This window comes from Tyto alba, unplaced genomic scaffold, assembly GCF_018691265.1.
Source record: "Tyto alba isolate M040663 unplaced genomic scaffold, T.alba_DEE_v4.0 Super-Scaffold_13, whole genome shotgun sequence".
Lineage (NCBI taxonomy): Eukaryota > Metazoa > Chordata > Aves > Strigiformes > Tytonidae > Tyto > Tyto alba.
Genome location: NW_024881275.1, coordinates 1,152,477 through 1,161,833, shown reverse-complemented (window position 1 = coordinate 1,161,833; position 9,357 = coordinate 1,152,477). Strand labels below are relative to the sequence as shown.

At 46.5% G+C, this 9,357-nt stretch overlaps 1 protein-coding gene across 2 annotated transcripts; it reads left to right on the top strand.

The window, feature by feature from the left end:
• Positions 1–5,063: 5,063 nt before the first annotated feature.
• Positions 5,064–7,653, top strand: RFESD (Rieske Fe-S domain containing). Of its 2 annotated transcripts, none has more exons than XM_032993089.2 (4): positions 5,064–5,238; positions 6,105–6,285; positions 6,376–6,410; positions 6,641–7,653. In XM_032993089.2, exons 1-4 carry the CDS (start codon positions 5,161–5,163, stop codon positions 6,932–6,934), a joined length of 588 nt encoding a protein of 195 aa, XP_032848980.1. In that variant the 5' UTR covers positions 5,064–5,160; the 3' UTR covers positions 6,935–7,653. The 2 variants fall into 2 exon arrangements, with proteins under 2 accessions (XP_032848980.1, XP_042643967.1); XM_042788033.1 differs by lacking the exon at positions 5,064–5,238 and adding an exon at positions 5,732–6,004.
• Positions 7,654–9,357: the final 1,704 nt, after the last annotated feature.

Sequence of the window (9,357 nt, the reverse complement as noted above, 5' to 3'; positions counted from 1 at the left end):
AGGAACGCGCCGGCTCAGGGAGCGGGGTTACCGTGTCGGGGGGTGGGGACGGCCCCTCGCCGGGTGACGCTGCAGCGTGAGCCCCCCGGGCATCGCGTCCTGAGCCACTGTGTCTAGGCTGGTGCTTCTTTGTGTATCTGGGCTTCTTAAAGTGCTCGTTTAAAAATAAGGCAGCGACTTGTTCGTTGAGAGCAAAGATTTTTTTTTCCAAGTTATTTATTGGTTTTGTATGAGCGTTTGTCCTGCAGAGTTGGAGAGAGACAGCAAAAGCCCCCCGGTGCCCCCTTCCTGCCTTCGTCTGCAATAAACAATCTACCTGTGTTGGTACGGGACTGAGCTAATTTGAGTCCAAGGCAGAATACATTAACCATGTGATGGTGCTCAGTTTCTCTGCATTATTATGACACGGATCAAACGAGGTTTGCAACACCCAAGCTTGGCCAGCTAACAAGGGAAAAAAATCTGCTTTCCCAACATGCTGAGCATGTTACGTGGCATTAACACTGCGGAGGTGTTGGGGAGTGAGAGGGAGAAGGGGGCAGGCTGGAATTCCAGCAGGGTCAAGCCTATTGATTAGATGTAGGCAAGTCAACCCAGCCTCCTGAGGTTTACAGGAAGCTACCAAGGGCATTGGCCGGATCAGCTTCTGAACCTTTCTTCTTCCCTTCAAGCGGTTACAAAGGCAGGAGAGGTACCACTGTCCTGGTGAAAAAAAAATGGGAGTTACTGTGGCAGGTGCAAGGTCCTAATGGTCACTGGAGAGGCCAAAGACCGCCACTGTGAATCTGCTGACAAATCACATTAAAATAATCATCTCCTGGCTTTGTCAGGATAGCTGGCCTGGTGAGTAAGGAAGAAATCAGTGGGGAAATCAGGACTTCGAATGCACAGTGGCAGTGGCCTCGCTGATCTGATCTTCCGCAAGCTATGGAAATGGAGTCTAGATAAAATTACTGTTAGTTAGGTTCACAACTGGCTAAAATCAGACTCAGTAGTAGATACCAGAGATTAAAAAGCCAGAAGACTGATCAAATAAGGTCTACAAGAATGATGTAGAACTGTTTGGTACTTTTTCAGTAACTTGAATGCAGGAGTAAGTGCTTTTTTGTTTAACATGAGAAAGTGCACCCTGGGAGAGCTATCAGTGCTTCTGAGAACAGCCTGAAATTCAAAAGTACTCTTGATTAGCTGGAAAAATGATTTGAAATCAATCAGGTAAAATGCAGCATGGGTTAATTAAAGGTCGAAATAAAAGGGAAGGGGAAAAACACTGAAATGTTGAACAACAAACTGTCTGGTCTGCAGTTTTCCAGAGGAGGAAAAAAAAAAAAAAGCAGAAGCCCCACACACCTGGAGATTTTAGAGAACCAGGAGCAGTGCATGAATCAACAGCATGCTGTGATGACAAAGGAAACAAGTGAGGTTCGAGGGTGATTTAAAGGAGCATTGTATGTAAGACAAAAGAGGCAGTTATTCTTCTTAACACCAGTGAATCCTCAGGGGCTTGCCTGCGCTTTGTGGCTTTGTCTTTTAAGAAGGACATAAACAGATGATAGAACAACTATAAATGAGGGACTTCTGAATCATATTAGATTTGTTTCAGCCCTCAGAAAAACACGGCCACGTCCTCAACTATGAACAAGGCTCATGTAAGAGCATGGCAAATGCTGCCACTCAGAGCAGAAAAAGAAGTGTCTTTTTCAGACAGGGCTGTTCTGATGAGCTGTTTGAAGGAAAAAAATAAGAATTCTTAGGTGGTTAAACATTAAAACCACCTGTAAAGTTGTCTAAACTCCATCACTGGAATTTATTAAAAATAAATTGAGAATATTTGTCAAGAATCGCCAAGGTGATCAGGGAGCAGGAACGAGTGCCCCCGGTGTTCTCTTTACAGCCCCTTTCTGCGTGCTGAGCGGGGGTTTAGGAGCCACCACTATTTATTTCTCACTGAACACTTCACTCCTGTTCACACAGCATGGTTTCAGCTTCAACCCACTTCTTCAATCACCCTTTATCAGCAGCAGTAGTGATGAGCGCGCGTGGGCTATCGTAACGGGGTTCTGTGGAAACGCCACGCGAGGTCACTGCTTTTGGCGGTGTGTCATCTTCTGGGGAAAGCCACCCCTCTCGGAGGAAGCCTGTTGAGGCTGAGGTGCCACGGGCTGCCTCAGGCAGCATCTCGGTGCCTCTGCCAGCTGCTGGCACAGCACGAGCTTTGATACAGGGCGTGATACCCGTAGGCAAGAGTGAGACTCGGAGAAAAGAAATAGAAGATGCCTGGGTAGGTCGGTGAGAGCTAGAGAGCAAAGAGCCTCAGGTCCCGTGTCCGTGGGCCAGTGCTGAGTTGTCACTCGGAATAAGCGAGGAAAAGCTGGAGAGCCAGCGAGACCCTGCACACGTAGGAGCCTTGCCCCGAACCGACCTCCCAGTGTCCGCGCAGAAAACCACAGCCAGGGCTTTTGATGGGGGAGGAACAGCTTCACGCGATCGCACCAACAGCAGTTTTGAGCTCATGTTCAGCCCCTCGGACCCCCGGGGGGGGGTGTCAGACCGGGAACCCACCGCGGGCGCGGGGATGGGGGGGAAACTGCTCTGTCAGGTATTGGTGGGCTCCCCCCCCCCCTCCCCGGGTCCCACAGACACGTCCAGCAGGCACAGAGCTCCCGCCGCTACCTGCTCCGGGTTGTCTGTCCCTTTCACACACGTGGGCCATCACCAACGTTCTGAGGGTACCGACACGCAAACATTGTGCATCGTTCGTGCCCAGCCCTACAGAAACGGAGCCTTCAGACCGCGGGAAAAAACGTAGGTTCAGCTTAATTTGTAGTGTCAGGCTGACAAAAAAATAGCTGGTGAGGTGGGCGCAATGGAGATCCTGTGAATACAACCAGAGCCAGCTGAGAAGGATACAGCCTTACAGCAGCATTCCTTCATTGCTCTGCCTTAAAACATGCTAGGCAGGAATAAGTATTTACAAGATTTACAAGCAATGATTTACAAGACTTTTGGCACGAGCGGGGGTGTGTTTTATACACGTACACCCCATTGCAGTGTGCCTGTTGCAGCCCCCTGCTCAGTCTGTACAGCTAATTAGTTAACTAACACAAGAACTAGAATGGCCTGCCTGAAACTAAGTAGTTTCATAGTGGATTTAAACAACAGCAATGACCAAAAAAAAAAAAAAAAAAAAAAAAAAGCAATTTCTTGGACTGACCATGACCAGTTTTATTTCTGAATGAGGTATCATGAAATCCATGACCAAAATACTCATATGGCTTTGTAAGGACAAGTTGGGCTCTGAATGGAAACAACGTTCCAGCACTTTGCATAACAACAGCCATCCAGGTGATTTTGCCCTCTTCTGTAAGCATGTTTGACATGAAAACACACCCAGAAAAGTTAAAAAAAAAAAACAAACAAACAAAAAAAAAAGTATGTATATATCTGCCAAGCTCAGCCGATGTTAATGTCAAAGACCAGGGGCAGGGTCCTGCGGCAGCCCGGGCGGTTCCCAACGCACAGCCCAGCCCCGTCCCGTCCCCTCGGGGGGGGGGGGGGGGGGGAAAAATGGCCATTTTAACTTGCTTTTGATAGTCAGGTGATTCTCACCAGCTCACCTATCTCTGGATCCACACCTAGTGCCCATGACTGTCCTGTTTAAAGTGGAGGAGAAAGCAGATCTTCGTTTGTCTGGTTCCAGAGGAGAAGGTGACGTTGGGTGAAATCCACCTCACTTTGGCGGTCTGGTGCCCTTCCCTTATGCTGGGTCCTGTCCCAAACTCAGAGGACTCCCCTAAGCAAAAAACTGCTGCCTCCTCCTGAGCTCTCACTGCTTCCCGGGCTGCTCTAGGTTGGCATCGCTCATGTTCTGATCATATTTGGCAGGTACATCTCCACTTCATGGGTGAGGAGGTGGCCAACAGTAAGGGGGTCTAGTTACAGGTCTTTCATGGTGAGAAGTCCTTAACTGCACTCCTTTTCTAAGGGGAGAAAGTCTTTTGCCGCTGTGAATTTAACAAACTCAGTTAAAATTAGTGTCAAGTGCACGTTGCAGCAAGGGCTTTCTTCTGGGGGACCTCCGACGTGCCACGGCAGTTCTTCATTCGCAGCTGGCTGTAGATAAACATGCAAATCTTGACTGTAAAATGAAGCTGTGGGCTACTGATTGCTTGCGTCAGTTGGGCCGTGTAAGGCCCACAACGTGCTGATAGTCTGAGCCAGGTTGCAGAGTGTAGTGCCTGGATAATTAATGTGTAGGAAATCCAGGCTGACTGTAGAAATGTCATTGCTAAATGAGCTGGAGGTTTGGTGCCAAGTCTGATTTTAATATTCATTTGGACATACATATATATGTGTGTGTGTTGGTGTATGTAGATACAGGTATGTGTGTGTGTCCATATTTCTATATGCATATGCATATAGAAACACAATGTTTTAGAAGTGTCTTCATAGGAGCGTTGCTAACTACAAGCTCCTGCATTTCAAGATTTCGGCCAATTTGGGAAGTTTATGGGCAGCGTCAGCGAAAAGGTGGTTGTGAAAAATCAGGGATTTCCTGCTCTGGTTCTTGTGGTTAGCTTGCTACATGCTATGCTTATTTTCCAAATAAAATTTTAAGCGTGAACGCCTCACTGGGTTGTGCTGTGAGTCTGGCAGTGACATTTCACTTTCTGGGTAAGGCTGGGTGGAAGTCCCTGTGAGCTGGGAAGCAGAGAGCCGCTCCTTCCGTGGGGTGAGGTACAAATCAGAAGAGAGCCGGCCTCGGAAGCGGCACGCCGTTGCTCGTACCAGCCTTCCCGGCGTAACGGCTTGGGAGGGAGCAGGCGGCTGCTGATCCCCAAAAAACCCGTAACGTCGCGCGCGGCCCCGAGCAGGGCTTCGTCCCCCCGTGGAGGAGGTGGCGGCGGCCCGGGCTGATGAGGAGGATGGAGGCAGGAGGAAGCTGGAGCTCTCTTCGGCTGTTATCAAGCCAGCCCCAGCGCGTCCCCGCTCCTTATCAGCCCCCGGCAGAGCTGTCCCCTGCCCCGCTGAGCCTCCACGCGTCCACCCCGCCGTGGGTCGCGGCGTCACGGCGTGCGCGTAACGCGGGGGCCGCGGCGCTCGCCGCCGACACCGGTGAGCGAGGCGGGACGGTCGCGATAGGCACGGCGAGGAGAGGCAATGCTGGACCTCGTGCTTCTGGGCCTCCACTTCTTCCTCTGCTTCCTCATCTCCGCGGCGATCTGGCGCGGGAGCAAGGTACGGCGCGGCTCCGCGGGGCTCCGCACCCCCCCTGCCCGAGGGTCCCCCCCCCCCGCCCGAGGGTCCCCCCCCCCGCCCGAGGGTCCCCCTTCAGCCTCAGGGCTCGCCAAGACCCTCTTCAGCCTGATTTTCTGAGGAAGAGAGGGTAGCATGGCTGCACTGGGGATTGGGGGGCAACTGGAGCACTGTAGCTAATTGTAAGCAAATTTAATAGGAGGGCAGGTTCCGTGGTAAAACTACTCATGTCCTCAGCGGGGGGGAGGGAGAGACTATTACACATTTGAAATGTGGAAGAGGAGGAAGGGAAAGGCAGACACATTTGCTAAAAAGTCCGGGTTGAATACAGCTTCTAAATAAACATTTTTTTTTTTTTTCTGTTTTGCAGGTCAAATTTTTTAATCAACTGGTATCAGTTTGTATTTCTAGCCATAATATTATTTAAAGAATATTGGATTGGGATGTAAATGCTGCCCATTGCATAACTAAATTGTACAGTAGTCTACATTTGCCATCCTTGTGTTTCTTTGCACGTAGGTTTTGTGGGGAGGTGGCGATTAGCGTGCAGAGTAAATGAATAGTGATTGAGAATTTATCTTGCCTCAGCCTCAGGTATCAGGTTTGCAACAGCCGGTTTTCCTAGCCCCGGTTCTGTTAATGAACACGTTGGCCAAACATTATCACCAAACTCCTGTGCTTTACGTCGTGTGCATGTTGATAGTCTTTTACTAAAACTTCTGCTCCCGTCACCTCACGTGTTGAACGGGTTGGGGTTTTCTCTGGGATCGAGACATCCATTCTACACGTGGAAATCCAAACGTGAATTGCTTTCTAACTGGATTTTGGGATTTTTTTTGTGTTTTAAGGATGTGGATTTGCACAGCTCAAGCCCAGGAACTGCTGAAATGGAGCCAGATGGTCTTATATTAATTGGCAAAGAAGATGACATTAAGAAGTCCCAAAGAATAACAGCCAAAGTCAATGGCAGAGAAGTTGTTGTTTTCTACCATGAAGGGAAATTTCATGCGTTGGACTCTCGCTGCTACCGTAAGATACTTACACATATGATCTCAGGGTTGCAACAATTAAGTATGAAATCTTCTGTATAAATTAATACTGTGTTCTACCATGTTTCAGATGAAGGAGGCCCTTTATGCCTTGGAGAAATAGAGGTACGTAAGCAAAATAAAAATAATGTAGCAGCATAGAATCATGTGAAAACTCTAATGCATTTTTAAAATACTTCTATGTGAACATAACATAGAAAGAAATGGTTATGTATGTAAATACTAGGCAGCCATAAAGCCAAATCACCAGACACCTCTTTTGTCCTAGAGATTCTTCCAGGAGAAGATTCAGAAGCCAATAACTTGCTATTTTTATCTTCTTTTCCTTCTTGCAGGATATCGATGGTCAAGCATGCATTGTTTGTCCGTGGCATAAGTATAAAATTACTTTGGAAACAGGAGAAGGATTATACGAAGGAATAAACCCTTTGGAGCCATCACCAAAACCACAGTGGAAGTCAAAAGGAGTCAAACAAAGGATTCATAAAGTCACAATAGACAATGGAAACGTTTATGTGAGTCCTCCAGATTTGTCTGTAAGCTTTGACTCCGATTATTTTGCTGACAAGCACAAAAATAGTGGTGATTTAGCTGCGGAAAAACAAAGCAATTCACAAACAACAGAATAAGTCATGGCCAGAAAGCAGAATCCTAGTGAATGCCCCAATGAAGAAAGAACCATTATCGTGAAATAAAAATGTACCGTGGCTGTGAAGATTGTCTTCAGATTAAACTCTAGCGCTAATGTTAACTTAAAGCACTGAAACACATAGAATTGAGCAAGATAAGAAACTCCATTGTCAGAAATGTGACTGATCTTGTGCCAAAGTTTTTTTTTTTTTTTGCACGTGCATTTGAAAAAGACTTTTTTACAGCAGAATGCTTCATAATATTTGATATTTTAGAAATCCTATTTTGATAGAATTATTTTGATTTTTAGGAGGGAATGTAGTATATTACAGTTTATAAAATACATTATGTAGTTTAAGGCAAATAGTCAGGTGTAAAGGTTATGTTTATATACTTAACAGTTTATACTTATAATGCCTTCGGTAGAAATGATATGGAAATTTTAAACTTTTTAGATAGGCAAACAATCTCTAGATGTGTATTAAGCACCACAACGAGAAGTACAAAACTTGATCATATTTTAGTGACTTCCTTCATGCCTATTTGTGTATTGCTACCATGAGTCCACAGAAAATTTATTTTCTTTCTCCTCGCTGAACTCATTTTGGTAGTCGATCAAATAATGCGACAAGCATTTGTCTTGTATGGCTTGTTCTCCTGAATTCTGTTGGATAAAGAGGAAGCTGCTGGGTAGAAAAACCTGATACATAACACAGTGGCTCTGGTTTGGTTGGTTTTACTTACTTTAAGTGCATTTTCATACATTCCTTTGAAAAAGTGTGCTTTCTGCTTAGAGCCAGAAGTTAGGTGTCTCTGTGTGTGCTCACTGTATAACATCAGATTTTCTCTGATAAACCCTTCCAAGAAAGTTTCCCCCCGAGCTGTGCGGGGCAAGGGTGGGTGCCCCTGCCCAGCCTGCGGGGTCCGGAGCGCACAGACACCGTGCAAGCTCTGAGCATTGTCTTGCGTGGCCACAATTGCTTGGCTGCAACACTTTGGGGTGCATTTTGGGGGGGATTTGTTGGCCATTCGCAAAGATCGGTCATAATCGGGTTCAGTTTGAAGTTGCCTGGTCTCTGCCTGTAAGTTTCTCTTGTGCATGCGGTGGGCTGCCTTGTTTTCAAGTAGGTCTGTGCCAACACCATTGTTCGTATAAATGTCTTTAAAAGTAGTGAGGCATGGGGAGGTATCAGAGGAAAACTTCTGCGCCCGATTGATTTCAATGGAAAAAGCAAAGCGGACAATCAGTTTATTTCACCCCATTCAGACCTAGATGTCTACCTCTGATCATGCCTCCTAACATTGTTTTTGTGGTTGACAGGGAGAAGTGGCACCTTCAAAGTGCGGTTGACCTGACCTGTTTCAGTTTTGTGTTTTATAAGAACTACAGCACAGAAATGCTTTCCTTCTCCTCCTCCTCCTCCTCCTCCTCCTCCTCCTCCTCCTCCTCTTCCTCCTCCTCCTCCTCCTCCTCCTCCTCCTCCTCCTCCTCCTCCTCCTCCTCCTCCTCCTCCTCCTCCTCCTCCTCCTCCTCCTCCTCCTCCTCCTCCTCCTCCTCCTCTCGCTGACCACTCAGCCAGCCAGTGCTGATGAGATCCGATGGAAATGCCTCCTGTCAGATGAATCACATCTCAATCATCTGCTAGAAAATGATGTTACCTACTGACCAGTTTGGGGGGCGGGTGTTGTTTTTTTTGTTTTTTTTTTTTTTTAAGGAACACATACATTTCTCTCTTGCAGGCGCAGGGCAGGATGGTGGGGCGGGTGGGGAGGGATACGGGTGACTCTCCAAGAGGCCTGGAGCACACACCCCTTTGCAGAGAAGGATGGAGAATCTCTTCCTTCCCTCCCTCCCCACCCAGCTACCTGCGCCTGCAACAAAACTTAAGCATGGATGTCTTGTCCTATTGAGAGGCACAGATCATTAAAATAAAAGTATTGTAAGATCTCCAGATACACCTGCATTGACTCATGTGACTGCTTAGATAGTATTCTTACTGCTTTTTAAAGTTTTTTTAAAGCACTGCATTAATGTAAATTGACTATTTAAATTAATAAAGATGCAGTTCTATTTACAAAAGTACCAATAATGAGGAATATATACTATTGCCTGTACGGCATTTAGTAGAATGTTAGTAATAGGAAATCTCACCTGAAAGTTTCATGAACATGTTCATGTTAGTGGAAGAGTGCTCAGGCTTTTGCAGAATTTCATTTTCTGGATAAAATCCAGCAAAGTTTTTAATTGTATGTTTGCTGTTAACCATATGAAATCAGTGGAGCTGCACATCCAGGCTTAGATAAGTTCCTTTTCTTCAGTACTTCTCAAGCATAATAACTGTCTGCAAGCTTTTAAGGTGTTTTTGCTGTTACTTTAAACATGTTCTCATTCTCAGGGAGAGTGAATTAATTTAATATCTAA

Coding starts and splice junctions, on each gene's coding strand:
- RFESD (XM_032993089.2), top strand. CDS start 5,161: ATGCTGGACCTCGTGCTTCTGGGCCTCCACTTCTTCCTCTGCTTCCTC. Junction 6,286..6,375: donor GTTGGACTCTCGCTGCTACC/GTAAGATACTTA, acceptor ACCATGTTTCAG/ATGAAGGAGGCCCTTTATGC. Junction 6,411..6,640: donor TATGCCTTGGAGAAATAGAG/GTACGTAAGCAA, acceptor TCCTTCTTGCAG/GATATCGATGGTCAAGCATG.